Below are 23320 nucleotides of genomic sequence, written 5' to 3' on the forward strand. Positions count from 1 at the left end.
CTGAAAACCAGCCTGTATACCTGTGTGAGAGGTTGTCAGCCCCGCCCCCCGATACTGACAACCAGCCTGTATACCTGTGTGAGAGGTTGTCAGCCCCGCCCCTGATACTGACAACCAGCCTGTATACCTGTGTGAGAGGATGTCACCCCCTGCCCCCGATACTGACAAGCAGCCTGTATACTTGTGTGAGAGGTTGTCAGCCCCTCCCCTGATACTGACAACCAGCCTGTATACCTGTGTGAAAGGTTGTCAGCCCCTCCCCCCGATACTGACAACCAGCCTGTATACCTGTGTGAGAGGTTGTCAGCCCCGCCCCCCGATACTGACAACCAGCCTGTATACCTGTGTGAGAGGTTGACAGCCCCGCCCCCAGATACTGACAACCAGCTTGCATACCTGTGTGAGAGGTTGTCAGCCCCGCCTCCTGATACTGACAACCAGCCTGTATACCTGTGTGAAAAGTTGTCAGCTCCGCCCCCCGATACTGACAACCAGCCTGTATACCTGTGTGAGAGGTTGTCAGCCCCTCCCCCCCGATACTGACAACCAGCCTGTATACCTGTGTGAGAGGTTGTCAGCCCCGCCCCCAGATACTGACAACCAGCCTGTATAACTGTGTGAGAGGTTGTCAGCCCAGCCCCCGATACTGACAACCAGCCTTTATACCTGTGTGAGAGGATGTCAGCCCCGCCCCCTGATACTGACAACCAGCTTGCATACCTGTGTGAGAGGTTGTCAGCCCCGCCTCCTGATACTGACAACCAGCCTGTATACCTGTGTGAAAAGTTGTCAGCTCCGCCCCCCGATACTGACAACCAGCCTGTATACCTGTGTGAGAGGTTGTCAGCCCCTCCCCCCGATACTGACAACCAGCCTGTATACCTGTGTGAGAGGTTGTCAGCCCCTCCCCCCTGATACTGACAACCAGCCTGTATACCTGTGTGAGAGGTTGTCAGCCCCGCCCCCAGATACTGACAACCAGCCTGTATAACTGTGTGAGAGGTTGTCAGCCCAGCCCCCGATACTGACAAGCAGCCTGTATACCTGTGTGAGAGGTTGTCAGCCCCTCCCCTGATAATGACAACCAACCTGTATATCCTGTGTGAGAGGTTGTCAGCCCCGCCTCCTGATACTGACAACCAGCCTGTATACCTGTGTGAGAGGTCGTCAGCCCCGCCTCCTGATACTGACAACCAGCCTGTATACCTGTGTGAGAGGTTGTCAGCCCCACCCCCCCGATACTGACAACCAGCCTGTATACCTGTGTGAGAGGTTGTGAGCCCCTCCCCACGATACTGACAACCAACCTGTATACCTGTGTGAGAGGTTGTGAGCCCCTCCCCACGATAGTGACAACCAGCCTGTATACCTGTGTGAGAGGTTGTCAGCCCCGCCCCCTGATACTGACAACCAGCCTGTATACCTGTGTGAGAGGTTATCAGCCCCTCACCCTAATACTGACAACCAGCCTGTATACCTGTGTGAGACTTTGTCAGCCCCGCCCCCTGATACTGACAACCAGCCTGTTTACCTATGTGAGAGATTGTCAGCCCCTCCCCATGATACTGACAACCAGCCTGTATACCTGTGTGAGAGGTTGTCAGCCCCACCCCTGATACTGACAACCAGCCTGTATACCTGTGTGAGATTGTCAGCCCCACCGCCTGATACTGACAACCAGCCTGTATACCTGTGTGAGATTGTCAGCCCCACCCCCCGATACTGACAACCAGCCTGTATATCCAGTGTGAGAGGTTGTCAGCCCCACCCCCCGATAATGACAACCATCCTGTATACCTGTGTGAGAGGTTGTCAGCCCCGCCCCCCGATACTGACAACCAGCCTGTATACCTGTGTGAGAGGTTGTCAGCCCCGCCCCCCGATACTGACAAACAGCCTGTATACCTGTGTGAGAGGTTGTCAGCCCCTCCCCTGATACTAACAACCAGCCTGTATACCTGTGTGAGAGGTTGTCAGCCACACCCCCGATACTGACAACCAGCCTGTATACCTGTGTGAGAGGTTGTCAGCCACACCCCCGATACTGACAACCAGCCTGTATACCTGTGGGAGATGTTGTCAGCCCCGCCCCCCGATACTGACAACCAGCCTGTATACCTGTGTGAGAGGTTGTCAGCCCCGCCCCGATAGTGACAACCAGCCTGTAAACCTGTGTGAGAGGTTGTCAGCCCCTCCCCCTGATACTGATAACCAGTCTGTATACCTGTGTGAGAGGTTGTCAGCCCCTTCCCCCGGATACTGATAACCAGCCTGTATACCTGTGTGAGAGGTTGTCAGCCCCTCCCCGATACTGACAACCAGCCATTATATCTGTGTGAGAGGTTGTCAGCCCCGCCCCCGATACTGACAACCAGCCTGTATATCCTGTGTGAGAGGTTGTCAGCCCCTCCCCCTGATACTGAAAACCAGCCTGTATACCTGTGTGAGAGATTGTCAGCCCCTCCCCCTGATACTGACAACCAGCCTGTATACCTGGGTGAGAGGTTGTCAGCCCCTTCCCCTGATACAGACAACCAGCCTGTATACCTGTGTGAGAGGTTGTCAGCCCCTCCCCCTGATACTGACAACCAGCCTGTATACCTGTGTGAGAGGTTGTCAGCCCCGCCCCCCTGATACTGACAACCAGCCTGTATACCTGTGTGAGAGGTTATCAGCCCCTCCCCCGATACTGATAACCAGCCTGTATACCTGTGTGAGAGGTTGTCAGCCCCTTCCCCTGATACAGACAACCAGCCTGTATACCTGTGTGAGAGGTTGTCAGCCCCTCCCCCTGATACTGACAACCAGCCTGTATACCTGTGTGAGAGGTTGTCAGCCCCTCCCCCTGATACTGACAACCAGCCTGTATACCTGTGTGAGAGGTTGTCAGCCCCGCCCCCCTGATACTGACAACCAGCCTGTATACCTGTGTGAGAGGTTGTCAGTCCCTCCCCCAATACTGACAACCAGCCTGTATACCTGTGTGAGAGGTTGTCAGCCCCTTCCCCCAATACTGACAACCAGCCTGTATACCTGTGTGAGAGGTTGTCAGCCCCACCCCCCGATACTGATAACCAGCTTGTATACCTGTGTGAGAGGTTGTCAGCCCCTCCCCCCGATACTGACAACCAGCCTGTATACCTGTGTGAGAGGTTGTCAGCCCCTCCCCCCGATACTGACAACCAGCCTGTATACCTGTGTAAGAGGTTGTCCGCCCCTCCCCCCGATACTGACAACCAGCCTGTATACCTGTGTAAGAGGTTGTCAGCCCCGCCCCCTGATACTGACATCCAGCCTGTATACAGTGTGAGAGGTTGTCAGCCTCGCCCCTGATACTGAAAACCAGCCTGTATACCTGTGTGAGGGGTTGTCAGCCCCGCCCCCTGATACTGACAACCAGCCTGTATCCCTGTGTGAGAGGTTGTCAGCCCCGCCCCCCTGATACTGACAACCAGCCTGTAAACCTGTATGAGAGGTTGTCAGCCCCTCCCGCCTGATACCGACAACCAGCCTGTATACCTGTGTGAGAGGTTGTCAGCCCCGCCCCCCTGATACTGACAACCAGCCTGTATACCTGTGTGAGAGGTTGTCAGCCCCTCCCCTGATACTGACAACCAGCCTGTATACCTGTGTGGGAGGTTATCAGCCCCTCCCCCGATACTGATAACCAGCCTATACACCTGTGTGAGAGGTTGTCAGCCCCTCCCCCCGATACTGATAACCAGCTTGTATACCTGTGTGAGAGGTTGTCAGCCCCTCCCCCCAATACTGACAACCAGCCTGTATACCTGTGTGAGAGGTTGTCAGCCCCTCCCCCTGATACTGATAACCAGCTTGTATACCTGTGTGAGAGGTTGTCAGCCCCTCCCCCCAATACTGACAACCAGCCTGTATACCTGTGTGAGAGGTTGTCAGCCCCGCCCCCTGCTACTGACAACCAGCCAGTATACCTATGTGAGAGGTTGTCAGCCCCGCCCCCTGATACTTACAACCAGCCTGTATACCTCAGTGAGAGGTTGTCAGCCCCTCCCCCTGATACTGACAACCAGCCTGTATACATGTGTGAGAGGTTGTCCGCCCCTCCCCCTGATACTGACAACCAGCATGTATACCTGTGGGAGATGTTGTCAGCCCCGCCCCCCGATACTGACAACCAGCCTGTATACCTGTGTGAGAGATTGTCAGCCCCGCCCCCGATACTGACAACCAGCCTGTATACATGTGTGAGAGGTTGTCAGCCCCGCCCCTGATACTGACAACCAGCCTGTATACCTGTGTGAGAAGTTCTCAGCCCCGCCTCCTGATACTGACAACCAGCCTGTATACATGTGTGAGAGGTTGTCAGCCCCTCCCCGATACTGACAACCAGCCATTATACCTGTGTGAGAGGTTGTCAGCCCCGCCCCGATACTGACAAACAGCCTGTATACCTGTGTGAGAGGTTTTCAGCCCCGCCTCCTGAACTGACAACCAGCCTGTATACCTGTGTGAGAGGTTGTCAGCCCCCCTGATACTGATAACCAGCCTGTATACCTGTGTGAGAGGTTTTCAGCCCCGCCTCCTGAACTGACAACCAGCCTGTATACCTGTGTGAGAGGTTGTCAGCCCCCCCCCGATACTGACAACCAGCCTGTATACCTGTGTGAGATGTTCTCAGCCCCGCCTCCTGATACTGACAACCAGCCTGTATACATGTGTGAGAGGTTGTCAGCCCCTCCCCGATACTGACAACCAGCCATTATATCTGTGTGAGAGGTTGTCAGCCCCTCCCCCCGATACTGACAACCAGCCTGTATACATGTGTGAGAGGTTGTCAGCCCCGCCCCCCGATACTGACAACCAGCCTGTATACATGTGTGAGAGGTTGTCAGCCCCGCCCCCTGATACTGACAACCAGCCTGTATACTTGTGTGAGAGGTTGTCAGCCCCGCCCCCTGATACTGACAACCAGCCTGTATACATGTGTGGGAGGTTGTCAGCCCCTCCCCCTGATACTGACAACCGGCCTGTATACAGGTGTGAGAAGTTGTCAGCCCCTCCCCCCGATACTGACAACCAGCCTGTATACTTGTGTGAGAGGTTATCAGCCCCTCCCCTGATACTGACAACCAGCCTGTATACCTGTGTGAGAGGTTGTCAGCCCCCCCCTGATACTGACATCCAGCCTGTATACCTGTGTGAGAGGTTGTCAGCCCCTCCCCCCAATACTGACAACCAGCCTGTATACCTGTGTGAGAGGTTGTCAGCCCCTCCCCCCGATACTGACAACCAGCCTGTATACCTGTGTGAGAGGTTGTCAGCCCCACCCCCCGATACTGATAACCAGCCTGTATACCTGTGTGAGAGGTTGTCAGCCCCTCCCCCCGATACTGACAACCAGCCTGTATACCTGTGTGAGAGGTTGTCAGCCCCTCCCCCCGATACTGACAACCAGCCTGTATGCCTGTGTGAGAGGTTGTCAGCCCCGCCCCCTGATACTGACAACCAGCCTGTATACCTGTGTGAGAGGTTGTCAGCCCCGCCCCCCCGATACTGACAACCAGTCTGTATACCTGTGTGAGAGGTTGTCAGCCCCGCCCCCTGATACTGACAACCAGCCTGTATACCTGTGTGAGAGGTTGTCAGCCCCACCCCCTGATACTGACAACCAGCCTGTATACCTGTGTGAGAGGTTGTCAGCCCCACCCCCTGATACTGACAACCAGCCTGTATACCTGTGTGAGAGGTTGTCAGCCCCGCCCCCTGATACTGACAACCAGCCTGTATACATGTGTGGGAGGTTGTCAGCCCCTCCCCCCGATACTGACAACCAGCCTGTATACAGGTGTGAGAGGTTGTCAGCCCCTCCCCCTGATACTGACAACCAGCCTGTATACCTGTGTGAGATGTTGTCAGCCCCACCCCCTGATACTGACAACCAGCCTGTATACCTGTGTGAGAGGTTGTCAGCCCCTCCCCCTGATACTGACATCCAGCCTGTATACATGTGTGAGAGGTTGTCAGCCCCTCCCCTCGATACTGACAACCAGCCTGTATACCTGTGAGAGGTTGTCAGCCCCTCCCCCTGATACTGACAACCAGCCTGTATACCTGTGTGAGAGGTTGTCAGCTCCTCCCCCCGATACTGACAACCAGCCTGTATACCTGTGTGAGAGGTTGTCGGCCCCGCCCCCGATACTGACAACCAGCCTGTATACCTGTGTGAGAAGTTGTCAGCCCCTCCCCCGATACTGACAACCAGCCTGTTTACCTGTGTGAGAGGTTGTCAGCCCCTCCCCGATACTGACAACCAGCTTGTATACATGTGTGGGAGGTTGTCAGCCCCGCCCCCCGATACTGACAACCAGCTTGTATACATGTGTGGGAGGTTGTCAGCCCCTCCCCCTGATACTGACATCCAGCCTGTATACATGTGTGAGAGGTTGTCAGCCCCGCCCCCCGATACTGACAACCAGCCTGTATACATGTGTGGGAGGTTGTCAGCCCCTCCCCCCGATACTGACAACCAGCCTGTATACCTGTGTGAGAGGTTGTCAGCCCCTCCCCCTGATACTGACAACCAGCCTGTATACATGTGTGAGAGGTTGTCAGCCCCTCCCCCCCGATACTGACAACAAGCCTGTATACCTGTGTGAGAGGTTGTCAGCCCCACCCCCTGATACTGACAACCAGCCTGTATACCTGTGTGAGAGGTTGTCAGTCCCTCCCCCCGATACTGACAACAATCCTGTATACCTGTGTGAGAGGTTGTCAGCCCCTCCCCCCGATACTGACAACCAGCCTGTATACCTGTGTGAGAGGTTGTCAGCCCCACCCCCTGATACTGACAACCAGCCTATATACCTGTGTGAGAGGTTGTCAGTCCCTCCCCCCGATACTGACAACAATCCTGTATACCTGTGTGAGAGGTTGTCAGCCCCTCCCCCCGATACTGACAACCAGCCTGTATACCTGTGTGAGAGGTTGTCAGCCCCGCCCCCCGATACTGACAACAAGCCTGTATATCTGTGTGAGAGGTTGTCAGCCCCTCCCCCCGATACTGACAACCAGCCTGTATACCTGTGTGAGAGGTTGTCAGCCCCTCCCCCTGATACTGACAACCAGCCTGTATACCTGTGTGAAAGGTTGTCAGCCCCTCCCCCCGATACTGACAACCAGCCTGTATACCTGTGTGAGAGGTTGTCAGCCCCTCCCCCCAATACTGACAACCAGCCTGTATACCTGTGTGAGAAGTTGTCAGCCCCGCACCCTGATACTGATAACCAGCCTGTATACCTGTGTGAAAGGTTGTCAGCCCCTCCCCCCGATACTGACAACAAGCCTGTATATCTGTGTGAGAGGTTGTCAGCCCCTCCCCCCGATACTGACAACCAGCCTGTATACCTGTGTGAGAAGTTGTCAGCCCCTCCCCCCGATACTGACAACCAGCCTGTATACCTGTGTGAGAGGTTGTCAGCCCCTCCCCCTGATACTGACAACCAGCCTGTATACCTGTGTGAAAGGTTGTCAGCCCCTCCCCCCGATACTGACAACCAGCCTGTATACCTGTGTGAGAGGTTGTCAGCCCCTCCCCCCAATACTGACAACCAGCCTGTATACCTGTGTGAGAGGTTGTCAGCCCCGCACCCTGATACTGATAACCAGCCTGTATACCTGTGTGAGAAGTTGTCAGCCCCTCCCCCGATACTGACAACCAGCCTGTTTACCTGTGTGAGAGGTTGTCAGCCCCTCCCCGATACTGACAACCAGCTTGTATACATGTGTGGGAGGTTGTCAGCCCCTCCCCCCGATACTGACAACCAGCCTGTATATCCTGTGTGAGAGGTTGTCAGCCCCGCCCCTGACACTGACAACCAGCCTGTATACATGTGTGAGAGGTTGTCAGCCCCGCCCCCCGATACTGACAACCAGCTTGTATACATGTGTGGGAGGTTGTCAGCCCCTCCCCCTGATACTGACATCCAGCCTGTATACATGTGTGAGAGGTTGTCAGCCCCGCCCCCCGATACTGACAACCAGCCTGTATACATGTGTGGGAGGTTGTCAGCCCCTCCCCCCGATACTGACAACCAGCCTGTATACCTGTGTGAGAGGTTGTCAGCCCCTCCCCCTGATACTGACAACCAGCCTGTATACATGTGTGAGAGGTTGTCAGCCCCTCCCCCCCGATACTGACAACAAGCCTGTATACCTGTGTGAGAGGTTGTCAGCCCCACCCCCTGATACTGACAACCAGCCTGTATACCTGTGTGAGAGGTTGTCAGCCCCGCCCCCCGATACTGACAACAAGCCTGTATATCTGTGTGAGAGGTTGTCAGCCCCTCCCCCCGATACTGACAACCAGCCTGTATACCTGTGTGAGAGGTTGTCAGCCCCTCCCCCTGATACTGACAACCAGCCTGTATACCTGTGTGAAAGGTTGTCAGCCCCTCCCCCCGATACTGACAACCAGCCTGTATACCTGTGTGAGAGGTTGTCAGCCCCTCCCCCCAATACTGACAACCAGCCTGTATACCTGTGTGAGAGGTTGTCAGCCCCGCACCCTGATACTGATAACCAGCCTGTATACCTGTGTGAGAGGTTATCAGCCCCGCCCCCTGATACTGACAACCAGCCTGTATACCTGTGTGAGAGGTTGTCAGCCACGCCCCCTGATACTGACAACAAGCCTGTATACCTGTGTGAGAGGTTGTCAGCCCCTCCCCCCGATACTGACAACCAGCCTGTATACCTGTGTGAGAGGTTGTCAGCCCCGCCCCCTGATACTGACAACCAGCCTGTATACCTGTGTGAGAGGTTGTCAGCCCCTCCCCCTGATACTGACAACCAGCCTGTATACCTGTGTGAGAGGTTGTCAGCCCCTCCCCTGATACTGACAACCAGCCTGTATACCTGTGTGAGAGGTTGTCAGCCCCTCCCCCCAATACTGACAACCAGCCTGTATACCTGTGTGAGAGGTTGTCAGCCCCGCACCCTGATACTGACAACCAGCCTGTATACCTGTGTGAGAGGTTGTCAGCCCCTCCCCCCGATACTGACAACCAGCCTGTATACCTGTGTGAGAGGTTGTCAGCCACGCCCCCTGATACTGACAACAAGCCTGTATACCTGTGTGAGAGGTTGTCAGCCCCTCCCCCCGATACTGACAACCAGCCTGTATACCTGTGTGAGAGGTTGTCAGCCCCGCCCCCTGATACTGACAACCAGCCTGTATACCTGTGTGAGAGGTTGTCAGCCCCTCCCCCTGATACTGACAACCAGCCTGTATACCTGTGTGAGAGGTTGTCAGCCCCTCCCCTGATACTGACAACCAGCCTGTATACCTGTGTGAGAGGTTGTCAGCCCCTCCCCTGATACTGACAACCAGCCTGTATACCTGTGTGAGAGGTTGTCAGCCCCTCCCCCCGATACTGACAACAAGCCTGTATACCTGTGTGAGAGGTTGTCAGCCCCTCCCCCTGATACTGACAACCAGCCTGTATACCTGTGTGAGAGGTTGTCAGCCCCTCCCCCTGATACTGACAACCAGCCTCTATACCTGTGTGAGAGGTTGTCAGCCCCTCCCTGATACTGACAACCAGCCTGTATACATGTGTGGGAGGTTGTCAGCCCCTCCCCCCGATTCTGACAACCAGCCTGTATACCTGTGTGAGAGGTTGTCAGCCCCTCCCCCTGATACTGACAACCAGCCTGTATACCTGTGTGAGAGGTTGTCAGCCCCTCCCTGATACTGACAACCAGCCTGTATACCTGTGTGAGAGGTTGTCAGCCCCTCCCCCCGATTCTGACAACCAGCCTGTATACATGTGTGGGAGGTTGTCAGCCCCTCCCCCCGATTCTGACAACCAGCCTGTATACCTGTGTGAGAGGTTGTCAGCCCACCCCCCTGATACTGACAACCAGCCTGTATACATGTGTGGGAGGTTGTCAGCCCCTCCCCCCGATTCTGACAACCAGCCTGTATACCTGTGTGAGAGGTTGTCAGCCCCTCCCCCTGATACTGACAACCAGCCTGTATACCTGTGTGAGAGGTTGTCAGCCCCTCCCTGATACTGACAACCAGCCTGTATACCTGTGTGAGAGGTTGTCAGCCCCTCCCCCCGATTCTGACAACCAGCCTGTATACCTGTGTGAGAGGTTGTCAGCCCCACCCCCTGATACTGACAACCAGCCTGTATACCTGTGTGAGAGGTTGTCAGCCCCTCCCCCCCGATACTGACAACCAGCCTGTATACCTGTGTGAGAGGTTGTCAGCCCCTCCCCCCGATTCTGACAACCAGCCTGTATACCTGTGTGAGAGGTTGTCAGCCCCACCCCCTGATACTGACAACCAGCCTGTATACATGTGTGGGAGGTTGTCAGCCCCTCCCCCCGATTCTGACAACCAGCCTGTATACCTGTGTGAGAGGTTGTCAGCCCCACCCCCCGATACTGACAACCAGCCTGTATACCTGTGTGAGAGGTTGTCAGCCCCCCCCGATACTGACAACCAGCCTGTATACCTGTGTGAGAGGTTGTCAGCCCCTCCCCTGATACTGACAACCAGCCTGTATACATGTGTGAGAGGTTGTCAGCCCCGCCCCCTGATACTGACAACCAGCCTATATACCTGTGTGAGAGGTTGTCAGCCCCACCCCCTGATACTGACAACCAGCCTGTATACCTGTGTGAGAGGTTGTCAGCCCCTCCCCCTGATACTGACAACCAGCCTGTATACCTGTGTGAGAGGTTGTCAGCCCCACCCCCTGATACTGACAACCAGCCTGTATACCTGTGTGAGAGGTTGTCAGCCCCGCCCCCTGATACTGACAACCAGCCTGTATACCTGTGTGAGAGGTTGTCAGCCCCACCCCCTGATACTGACAACCAGCCTGTATACCTGTGTGAGAGGTTGTCAGCCCCGCCCCCTGATACTGACAACCAGCCTGTATACCTGTGTGAGAGGTTGTCAGCCCCTACCCTGATACTGACAACCAGCCTGTATATCCTGTGTGAGAGGTTGTCAGCCCCTTCCCTCGATACTGACAACCAGCCTGTATACCTGTGTGAGAGGTTGTCAGCCCCGCCCCCTGATACTGACAACCAGCCTGTATACCTGTGTGAGAGGTTGTAAGCCCCTACCCTGATACTGACAACCAGCCTGTATATCCTGTGTGAGAGGTTGTCAACCCCTCCCCGATACTGACAACCAGCCTGTATACATGTGTGGGAGGTTGTCAGCCCCTCCCCCCGATTCTGACAACCAGCCTGTATACATGTGTGAGAGGTTGTCAGACCCTCCCCCCGATACTGACAACCAGCCTGTATACCTGTGTGAGAGGTTGTCAGCCCCTCCCCCTGATATTGACATCCAGCCTGTATACCTGTGTGAGAGGTTGTCAGCCCCTCCCCTGATACTGACAACCAGCCTGTATACCTGTGTGAGAGGTTGTCAGCCCTTCCCCCGATACTGAGAACCAGCCTGTATACCTGTGTGAGAGGTTGTCAGCCCCTCCCCGATACTGACAACCAGCCTGTATACATGTGTGAGAGGTTGTCAGCCCCTCCCCCCGATACTGACAACCAGCCTGTATACCTGTGTGAGAGGTTGTCAGCCCCTCCCCGATACTGACAACCAGCCTGTATACATGTGTGGGAGGGTGTCAGCCCCTCCCCCCGATACTGACAACAAGCCTGTATACCTGTGTGAGAGGTTGTCAGCCCCTCCCCCCGATACTGACAACCAGCCTGTATACCTGTGTGAGAGGTTGTCAGCCCCTCCCCGATACTGACAACCAGCCTGTATACATGTGTGGGAGGTTGTCAGCCCCTCCCCCCGATACTGCAACCAGCCTGTATACATGTGTGAGAGGTTGTCAGCCCCTCCCCCCGATACTGACAACCAGCCTGTATACCTGTGTGAGAGGTTGTCAGCCCCTCCCCGATACTGACAACCAGCCTGTATACATGTGTGAGAGGTTGTCAGCCCCGCCCCCTGATAGTGACAACTAGCCTGTAAACCTGTGTGAGAGGTTGTCAGCCCATCCCCCTGATACTGACAACCAGCCTGTATACCAGTGTGAGAGGTTGTCAGCCCCTCCCCCTGATACTGACAACCAGCCTGTATACCTGTGTGAGAGGTTGTCAGCCCCTCCCCCTGTTACTGACAACCATCCTGTATGTCTGTGTGAGAGGTTATCAGCCCCTCCCCCGATACTGACAACCAGCCTGTATACCTGTGTGAGAGGTTGTCAGCCCCTCTCCCTGATAGTGACAAACAGCCTGTATACCTGTGTGAGAGGTTGTCAGCCCCGCCCCCTGATACTGACAACCAGCCTGTATACCTGTGTGAGAGGTTGTCAGCCCCTCCCCCCGATACTGACAACCAGCCTGTATAACTGTGTGAGAGGTTGTCAGCCCCTCTCCCTGATAGTGACAACCAGCCTGTATACCTGTGTGAGAGGTTGTCAGCCCCGCCCCTGATACTGACAACCAGCCTGTATACCTGTGTGAGAGGTTGTCAGCCCCTCTCCCTGATAGTGACAAACAGCCTGTATGCCTGTGTGAGAGGTTGTCAGCCCCTCTCCCTGATAGTGACAAACAGCCTGTATGCCTGTGTGAGAGGTTGTCAGCCCCTCTCCCTGATAGTGACAACCAGCCTGTATACCTGTGTGAGAGGTTGTCAGCCCCGCCCCCTGATACTGACAACCAGCCTGTATACCTGTGTGAGAGGTTGTCAGCCCCGCCCCCCGATACTGACAACCAGCCTGTATGCCTGTGTGAGAGGTTGTCAGCCCCTCTCCCTGATAGTGACAACCAGCCTGTATACCTGTGTGAGAGGTTGTCAGCCCCGCCCCCTGATACTGACAACCAGCCTGTATACCTGTGTGAGAGGTTGTCAGCCCCGCCCCCCGATACTGACAACCAGCCTGTATACCTGTGTGAGAGGTTGTCAGCCCCTCCCCCTGATACTGACAACCAGCCTGTATACCTGTGTGAGAAGTTGTCAGCTGCACCTTGATGGTGATATCACTGATATGTTGCTGTGGCGCCCCGGAGGGTTCAGTCGCCACAGAGGTACTGCATCTCACCCAGAGGTGTGGTGTCTCCCTTCTCTCAGGTAAGGAGGGAGTGCTGGCCGGGACCCTAACACCTGTATCCAACACTACACCACTCCAGACCAGTAGAAGGAGCAAGATGCGTCGCTTCTCTGCTGAGCCCTGTCCCTGGCTGGAGTGGGGGGAACTTAAGTAGGGGGAATCATGTAGTGGGTGTGGGTGGAGGAAGTAGTTCAGGGGAGCTCAGTAAGAAGTGATATAAAAGAGAGGATGGAACAATCTAGAAGAGTTCAGTCAGAAGAGGACAATGAGAGGAGCAGGAGCTCTGCTCAGGAGGAGGGCCAAGCCAGAGAGGCCCAGGACAGACTGAGGAGGAGAGGAGCAGGAGAGAGGCTCCAGGAGTGAAGGAAGGATCCCAGGGGTACGGGCAGTGCTGGAGGCCACCTATAAGCCCGAGTCTACCAGGCGGTGGAGGGATCGGGTCGCAGAGGGGACCGGCCCCTAACTAGTGAGAATTACAATATTCAACTAGATAACCAGAGGCTGCAGCATTTCAGGTGCTGCAGCCACAATCCACATCTATCTCACCAAGAAGTTGGCCATAGAGGACCCAGGGGACAGAGAAGACGTCAACCGGCAAGGTCCGCGGTCACTGGATTGGGACACTAGGTGTGAGGTGCAGGGACACGGACAGAAGGAACACACAGAAGGGGGTCCCGTTATGTACTCCGGAGGTACCCGAGGGTTGGCTGAACCCCTCCCTGAGTAAGCACAGGACGGCGTGGGAAGTTATGATCTGCAGTTGTAACCAGGAGCAAAGTGAGAACTGTTAGTAAACTCGGAAGACTGCACCCCACCGTCTCTGTGAATTATTACTGCTGCCCCATCACCCCCTGCACTACACTGCACCACGAGCGCTACTTCCATAACAGCAACATCTACACTGCCCTGGAGCTAAGCTCTACCTGTGGAGAGCTGAACCAACTCTGCTGCATTCACACCAGCAGGACTTGCCCCGCAGCGCCCCATATAGCGGCATACCACAGGTGGCGTCAAGAACTGTATATAAAAACTATAATTCCCCTATAAATATTTCCCCTTTTGATTGACCACCCCGGCACCAAGTACCCCACGGCCCAGGGGGCGCGTCATCTTTGGCATCACCAACAGGATATGAACCCACCCGTTATCACCGGGTATTGTACGCCTAGAGACTGTGTTGTATACTGAATGTGGCGCCCGACCCAGAAGAACGGGCGCCATTATGTGCGTTATCAAGGACGACAAGAAACCTCCCATCGTGAGCCGGGTTCCAGAATGGCGCCAAAAGCGCAATCCGCCCCCTGCAACTGTGGCTATATACCTGGATCTGTCCATCAGTTTGGGGAAGCCGCCCCTAGGTGTGGCCGACAGCAAGCAGCCATGGGACCACCCTAGAAAGGGAAGAGGAGAGAAGAAATCTTGGAGACAGGGCGGAGTCTCCAGCAGTCTAGACAGACCGCACCCGGCAGGCAGCATGGACGGGAGTCAGGGCCGAGCTCCCACCCACTCTGCAGCAGCCAGAGACACCCCTCACCTTGGAGGAGGTGGTCTCCAAGTTATCCCTGGAGGATGCGGAGTTCCTCCACGCCGAGATGCAAGAACTGGGTCGGCTTATGGAGAAGACCTGGGCCCGCAAGGCAAAGTCAACCACGCCTGAGCCACGTGCGGAGGGGACCGTGGTAAAGTTTGATTTAGAGGCCGGGTGGGGATTTATTAGAGAGCCCCACATGGCGCGGGACTTCTTCGTCAATCGGCGGAACGTGGAGTCCCATCTCCAACAGGGACACCCTGACCAAAATTTGTACCCCGGTGACCGAGTCACTTACACCCGGCACAAGGAGGAACGGGGTTGGTACGCTCTCCGTGTACACAGAGTAGTGGAGGAGGAGGAGACTGTACCCTCGCCGTCTAAGGCTGATGACCCGGCTGGGTCAGCCTGCAGGAATCAGGTGTTCCCCAGGAGGGGGCACCACTATTGAACTGTTCAGTTAAAGGACTGTAAATAGTTACCCGGAAGGGCATAGCAGGAATGCTACAAGTCTGAAAAGTATAAAGTGGGTGTTTTGAAAAGTGTGTTTATTTAGAGTACCTGGTAAAGGTATAAAGACATTTAGCTTGTGGATGGTGAGCAATAAAAACTTTATTTGTAAATAGTTTGCACTTCTTAAAGTGCCCCTTATTGGTTTTATAGAACAAGACTGACCTCAGAACAAAAACCCATTTGGCGTGTCCGAAGACATGGTCCAACGCCTGGATCACCTATGCCCTGCAGCCACGCTCAGGGCCTACGTTGAGGGTTTGCGGATGGGTCCCTCATGTTGATCAGAATTGCACCTTGTCCAGTGGAATGGACACCCGGTTACAGATTGCGATGTAGCCTGCTAAAAATGTTTGATATGAGAAATGTTTTATATGTGTGTGAAAAAAAAAAAGTTCTTTAAAAAGTTTTATATAGTAACCTGTAACGTTCAAGTAATGTGCCTCCCATAAAGGGAGGAAAAGTTTTGTTTATTATCTTATGTGCGAATGCATTCTAAAAAAAATTGTATGTCTAAAATATGTTTTACTCTGTTCCAGCCCGTGGACGTGCTGTGTTTTACCAGGGTGGAGTGTGGCGCCCCTGCGAGTTCAGGCGCCACAGAGGTACTGCATCTCACCCAGAGGTGTGGTATCCCACTCTCAGGTAAGGAGGGAGTGCTGGCCGGGACCCTAACACCAGCATCCAACACTACACCACTCCAGACCAGCAGGAGGGGCAAGATGCGTCACTTCTCTGCTGAGCCCTGTCTCTGGCTGGCGTGGGGGGAGCCAAAGTAGGGGGAATCATGTAGCGGGTGTGGGTGGAGGAAGTAGTTCAGGGGAGCTCAGTAAGAAGTGATATTAAAAGAGAGGGTGGAACAATCTAGAAGAGTTCAGTCAGAGGAGGAAAGTGAGAGGAGCAGGAGCTCTGCTCAGGAGAAGGAGGCCCTAGCCAGAGAGGCCCAGGACAGACTGAGGAGGAGAGGAGGAAGGCTCCAGGAACGAAGAAGGGATCTCAGGGGTACGAGTAGTGCTGGAGGCCACCCGTACGCCCGAATCTGCCAGGCGGCGGAGGGATCGGGTCGCAGAGGGGACCGGCCCCTAACTAGTGAGAATTACAATATTCAACTAGATAACGAGAGGCTGCAGCATTTCAGGTGCTGCAGCCACAATCCACATCTATCTCACCAAGAAGGTGGCCATAAAGGACCTAGGGGACAGAGAAGACGTCGCCCGGCAAGGCCCGCGGTCACTGGATTGGGACACTAGGTGTGAGGTGCAGGGAGACGGCCAGAAGGAACACACAGAAGGGGGTCCGGTCTCAGTGACGGCCGTCCTCATGACCTCTCTGGCTGTAGGTGGCGCTCTCTCCTCGCCTCCGTCGTTGGCAGTAGTCACATCCCCTATTGTTTATGAACACATCTTAAGGACGGCGGCGGCAGGAAGAGTCACGGCAGGAAAAGTGTAGTTTCCCCAATTTCCTGCGTTGTGATATTCCCTGCCCGCTCTGCATTCTCCAGTGACCGCCGCGCTCACGACTCTGAACCTGCTGGGGACGGCGCGTGCGGCTGACTCTGCTGCTCTGGGGCTTTTATTCCAGGAGTTGGATGCTTCTTCCAATGTGGAGATGTATTTCGGAGTAGTGGTGACCGTGCTGGGACGTAAGTGCGGCCGCTTGTCGGGATCCTTCGTTATGGCTGACACTTGTCTGTTGCTGATTTTCTCCTTTTGTCTTGTTGCAGTTTGGTCCCTGGGAGGAGAAGCGAGCGGTGAGTGCACACCTCGATATCTGGGGACGGGGCGCGCGGCGTTCTTAGGGTACATGCACACTGATGAGTTTTCTGGTAGAAACCGCTCCAAGAAAAGCTCCTTATTCCGGAGTTTTTTGGAGAAGTTTTTCCATTTCTTGAAAAGTTTCAGAAACTTTTTTGGAAGAGTTTTCTTTCCTAAAAGTGTTTTTTTTTCCCCACATTCGTCAGATTGGAGCCGTTTCCATCAGATAGATCCTGATAGAAAGTCAAAGATGTGTCATGCATTTTCTATTTTTGCACCTGAAGTGGAAAATAATTCTCAAAAGACTGAACCTTTAAGCAGCAATAAATAGGAAAAGACTTTCAAGCATTTATTGACTAATTTTTCCGGCATTTTTATTTATTTATTTATTTATTTTTTTTAAAAAATGGGCACTCTCCAAAAAACTTCTCAAAACCCTCTTCAAAAACTCTTGGAAAACTTAAATTAATTTTATGTGAGAAATGCATTTACCTGTTCACATGAGCAGTTTCTTGAGCTTTTTTGGAGATTGGAGAGTTTACCTTGGGCGTAGTTCACACAGCGTCTTTTTCAGGTGTTGCAAATTTGCAGCAAAAAACAACAGCAAAAGTGTCAACGAAGCCGCTTCAGGAAAAGACGGCGGTTTCCTGAAGCTGCTTCATTCGAAAGACCCAGCGACTCTGCGACCAAAAAAAAAAAAGACATTGTGTGCTCACACCCCAAGACATGCACCAGGTATTTTTCAAAACCTCTAAAAAAAAATAACTCCTAAAAAAACTCCTCATATGAACAGCAAAGTGGACTTCCCATAAAAATGAGTAGGCAGAGTTTTCCAAGCAATTTTTGAGGATGTGCTGTATATTCTGAGAGGGTTAAAATTGAGATGTGAACACCACCTAGAAGATGGATCATGGAATAAGAAGTTCTTGCTGTTCCTCACATCTTAGGAAAAGGAAATGTCTGTACGGAATTTGTGGAAAGAGAAATATGAAAAGTTAAGATGTTGGACTGATAAGATGTGGATGTGTTGGCTAAGATTTTGGGTTGGGGAGATGAGGATGGTCTTGGCTAAAATGTTGGGTCAGGGGTCCAGGGAGATGTGGATGGTCTTGACTAAGGTGTTTGAGCAAGAAGATGTGGATGGTCTTGGCTAAGATGTTGGATTGAGGAGATGTGGATGGTGTTGGCTAAAATGTTGGGTCGGGGAGATGTAGATGGTTATGGCTAAGATGTTAGCCAAGACAAGCCACATCTCCCAACTCTAACATCTTAGCCAAAACCATCCACATCTCCCCGACCCAACCTCTTAGCCATGACCATCTACATCTCCATAACCGAACATCTTAGCCATGACCATCTGCATCTCCCCGACCCAACTTCTTAGCCATGAACATCCACATCTCCCCGACCCAACCTCTTAGCTATGACCATCTACATCTCCACGACCCAACATCTTAGCCAAGAAAAGCCACTCTAAGATGTTGGGTCGTGGAGATGTAGATGGTCATGGGTAAGAGGTTGGGTCGGGGAGATGTGGATGGTCTTGGCTAAGATGTTGGAGAAAGGAGATGTGGATGGTCTTGACTAAGATTTTAGATTGAGGAGCTGTGGATAATGCTGGGTGGGGGAGATGTAGATGGTTTTGACTAAGATGTTAGAGTTGGTAGATGTGGATGGTCTTGGCTAAAATGTTGGGTTGGGGAAAAAGTATTATAGTGTGTAGAGTGAAGAAGAAAGTTAGCAGCACTCACCAATGTCCATAAAAAGGTTTTCTTTATTTCAAATTTGGCTAAGATGTTGGGTTTGGGAAATATGGATGATCTTGGTCAAGATGTTGGGTTGGGGAGATGTGGATAGTGTTGGCTAAGATGTTGGATCGGGGAGATGTTGATAGTGTTAGCTAAGATGTAGGATCAGGGACATGTGGATAGTTTTGGCTAAGATGTAAATCAACATCTGGCTGTTTCGTCACAGATGGTCTTGGCTAAGATGTGGGGTCGGGGAGATGTGGATGATTTTGGCTAAGATGTTTGGTCAGGGAGATGTGGATGGTCTTGGCTAAGATGTTGGGTCGGGGAGATGTGGGTGGTCTTGGCTAAGTTGGTTCAGGGAGATGTAGATGGTCTTGGCTAAGATTTTCGGTAGGGAAGATGTGGATGGTCTTGGCTATGATGTTGGGTTGAGGAGATGTTTATGATCTTGACTAAGATGTTGGGTTGGAGACTTGTGGATGGTCTTAGCTAAGCTGTTGGGTAGAAGACATGTGGATGGTCTTTGGTAAGATGTTGGATTGAGTAATGAGGATGGTCTTGGCTAAGATGTTGGGTCCAGGAGATGTGGATCTCACTTTCACTGATGGTTTGATCGCTGCACGTTTACGATCATAAATTAAGTCGTCCAGGCAATTATTCCAATGTGGAAGGGGCCGATGACTTTTAACCTCCCAGGTATAGACTTCCATTTATCGATATGGAGCATACATTCTTTTCTGTGTGTTTTTGTGCAAATGCAGCTTGATAATGTCATAACGAAAGGGCAAAACAATGTGGTGGGAATTAGTCAGAGAATGAGCTCATCTATTGTTCCAGTCGCTATGTCACTATCCGGGTAGCAGGTACTAATCTCTGGCTGATGGGAAATATGAAAATCCCACTGAAGTTCTACAGAACATCATCGAGCCAACACCCAGGGACGATAGAAGATATGACTGCGAGTTCCTCCTCTCCACTGATATAGATATTTACAGTCAGCAGCTGTGTCCACCTTCCCCGAAAAAAAGCCCAATTTACCATAATATCTTCAGAAAGTTGAGTGTAACTGTGCATAGCGTTCTCATTTCTTCCAGGAAATGGAAAGAGGAACCTGAACCGCGGACCTTGTAACTTTCAGCCGTATTGTTGCCTAAAAAAATCCAAAAATAGAGTTTTAAGCTCAAAGTGAATGTGGCCTGTGTGCCAAAACTCTTGTGTGGCCATAAAGCCGCCGGTGTGGAGAGATATTGGCCTTTCCCACACCCCTTAAGTACAACTTTAGAGTTTCCATGTTTTCAGCCTCAACTGGGTCCTGAAATTAGGCAAATGTCCATAATTCAAGAAAGAAAAGTGTTCTCTGAGTGACGTTGTAAATGACGAATCTTACATTGGTCAAAGCTCTGTACAGAATGTGAGCTTTGGGGTCCAGTCTGGTGAAACGTGATGTTAGATCTCAGGATCAGTGAGTGCAGGGATCGTGTGATCTCATCAGTCTGTGAGTGCAGGGATCATGTGATCTGGACAGTCTGTGAGGTCAGGGATTGTATTATTCACCCTATATATCAGATAGGAGAGCATTGTAATGACATCTCTGTGTAGGCCCTATAACACCTCGATAAGATGCATGGAGATGGGCAGGTACACCCCCCGAGGATCCTGGGGTCTGGGGTGTCCTGGAATCTCCTCCCGTCACAAGTTCCCATCAGCAGTGATGCCTCATGGAGGATTTTTCTTCCATCTTCTTACAAATCTTTATCTCTTTCTATTAAGACTTCACAATCAACAGTATCGAGCTGAAAGCTCTGCCGTCCACCAAGCTGAATAACGGGAACACGCTGCAGCTGAAGTGTGAGGTGGGCTTCGCCAAGACCACAGACTTCACCCTGAACAGCACCTTCACCTTTTATAAGGAGGATGACACAATAAGTACAATCATCTCCACCGAAGACCACGCGTCCTTCGTCATCCAGAAAGTCAGGGTGTCCAATTCTGGGCAATTCAAATGTGAGGTGTCTGTGGCCGGAAGGATAAAGACCAGTGACGACGTGGAGATTAGGGTGACCGGTGAGTGCACCAGACCCTGGTGTCATTGTAGGTCTTCTGTTTTCTTGCCTTCTGAGAAGATCAGATGGTGCCTCCTAAGTATTTATCTTCTTGTACCTGGTCCCTGCCCGATCTCACACTGAGGACCTGAGCGTAAGACTGGGAACCATCAGGGACATTGAGGTAACGACCCTGGTGTCATTGTAGGTCTTCTGTTTTCTTGCCTTCTGAGAAGATCAGATGGTGCCTCCTAAGTATTTATCTTCTTGTACCTGATCCCTGCCCGGTCTCACACTGAGGACCTGAGCGTAAGACTGGGAACCATCAGGGACATTGAGGTAACGACCCTGGTGTCATTGTAGGTCTTCTATTTTCTTGCCGTCTGAGAAGATCAGATGGTGGCTCCTAAGTATTTATCTTCTTGTACCTGGTCCCTGCCCGGTCTCACACTGAGGACCTGAGCGTAAGATTGGGAACCATCAGGGACATTGAGGTAACGACCCTGGTGTCATTGTAGGTCTTCTGTTTTCTTGCCTTCTGAGAAGATCAGATGGTGCCTCCTAAGTATTTACATTCTTATACCTGGTCCCTGCCCGGTCTCACACTGAGGACCTGAGCGTAAGACTGGGAACCATCAGGGACATTGAGGTAACGACCCTGGTGCCATTGTAGGTCTTCTGTTTTCTTGCCTTCTGAGAAGATCAGATGGTGCCTCCTAAGTATTTATCTTCTTGTACCTGGTCCCTGCCCGGTCTCACACTGAGGACCTGAGCGTAAGACTGGGAACCATCAGGGACATTGAGGTAACGACTCTGGTGTCATTGTAGGTCTTCTGTTTTCTTGCCTTCTGAGAAGATCAGATGGTGCCTCCTAAGTATTTATCTTCTTGTACCTGGTCCCTGCCCGGTCTCACACTGAGAACCTGAGCGTAAGACTGGGAATCATCAGGGACATTGAGGTAACGACCCTGGTGCCATTGTAGGTCTTCTGTTTTCTTGCCTTCTGAGAAGATCAGATGGTGCCTCCTAAGTATTTATCTTCTTGTACCTGGTCCCTGCCCGGTCTCACACTGAGGACCTGAGCGTAAGACTGGGAACCACCAGGGACATTGAGGTAACGACGGACACATCTGTCACCAGTCGTAGCTATGGTCCATCTGTGGTCACTTATGATCACCATATTTTAGGGATTTCTTTCAGGGTGATCTTCTGTGTCTTCTCCAGGGCTGTCCAGTCCTCTCATTAATGTTTCCAAGGATGAGGTCAGCGAAGGAGATGAAGTCATAGTCAGATGTGAGGCTCCGGAGGAATTGTCCTACAAAAAGTTCATATTCTACAAGATCCACCAAAAATCGGAAGAGGTGAAGACTAAATCCACTGAGAAATATCACGAGGAAGTCAAGTTTATGATCAAGGAAGGAGAGAACATTTTACAATTTAAGTGCGAAGTCCAACTTGTCAATATAGGGGAATCCTCCCCGGCCAGCGCCATGAAGACGGTCACTGTGGTGGGTGAGTACCATGCCTCTCGTGTATGAAGAGGTGGACCCATGAAGTCTGGGTGGTATTATTACTGTTATTTATTCACAGGACATATCTCATTAGTGCCATATGGCGGTATTATTTAGACACTGGACATATCTCATTAGCTCCATATGACGGTATTATTTAGGCACTGAACATATTTTATTAGCTCCATATGGCGGTATTATTTAGTCACTGGACATATCTCATTAGCTCCATATGACGGTATTATTTAGACCGTGAACATATCTTATTAGCTCAATATGGCAGTATTATTTAGGCACTGGACATATTTTATTAGCTCCATATGACGGTATTATTTAGGCACTGGACATATTTTATTAGCTCCATATGACGGTATTATTTAGGCACTGGACATAACTTATTAGCTCCATATGGCGGTATTATTTAGGCACTGGACATAACTTATTAGCTCCATATGGCGGTATTATTTAGGCACTGGACATAACTTATTAGCTCCATATGGCGGTATTATTTAGGCACTGGACATATCTCATTAGCTCCATATGACGGTATTATTCAGACTCTGGACATATCTCATTAGCTCCATATGTTGGTAATATTTATTCACTGGACATATCTTATTAGCTCCATATGACGGTATTATTCAGACTCTGGACATATCTCATTCGTCCCATGTCGGTATTATTTATTCACTGGACATATCTTATTAGCTCCATATGACGGTATTATTTAGGCACTGGACATATCTTATTAGCTCCATATGGCGGTATTATTTAGGCACTGGACATATTTTATTAGCTCCATATGGCGGTACTATTTAGGCACTCGACATATCTTATTAGCTCCATATGACGGTATTATTTAGACACTCGACATATCTTATTAGCTCCATATGGCGGTATTATTTAGACACTGGACATATTTTATTAGCTCCATATGGCGGTATTATTTAGGCACTGGACATATCTTATTATCTACATATGGCGGTATTATTTAGGCATTGGACATAACTTATTAGCTCTATATGGCGGTATTATTTAGGCACTGGACATAACTTATTAGCTCCATATGGCGGTATTATTTAGGCACTGGACATATCTTATTAGCTCCATATGGCAGTATTATTTAGGCACTGGACATAACTTAT

The 23320-nt window shown here is 51.9% G+C and overlaps 1 protein-coding gene across 2 annotated transcripts in view; it reads left to right on the plus strand.

Moving 5' to 3' along the window:
* The first annotated feature begins 16544 nt into the window (after positions 1-16544).
* Positions 16545-23320, plus strand: part of PECAM1 (platelet and endothelial cell adhesion molecule 1) — a 104145-nt gene continuing 97369 nt past the window's right edge. For both annotated transcript variants that reach the window (XM_073660310.1, XM_073660311.1), the window contains exons 1-4: positions 16545-16759; positions 16841-16867; positions 20393-20686; positions 21889-22176. In XM_073660310.1, the coding sequence (XP_073516411.1) occupies positions 16726-16759; positions 16841-16867; positions 20393-20686; positions 21889-22176 (643 nt within the window). In that variant the 5' untranslated portion in view covers positions 16545-16725. The remainder of the gene's footprint in view (positions 16760-16840; positions 16868-20392; positions 20687-21888; positions 22177-23320) is intronic.

The sequence above is a fragment of the Phyllobates terribilis genome, unplaced genomic scaffold (genome assembly GCF_046119375.1).
Source record: "Phyllobates terribilis strain yellow unplaced genomic scaffold, ASM4611937v1 Scaffold_25__1_contigs__length_18738178, whole genome shotgun sequence".
In the NCBI taxonomy this organism is placed as follows: Eukaryota; Metazoa; Chordata; class Amphibia; order Anura; family Dendrobatidae; genus Phyllobates; species Phyllobates terribilis.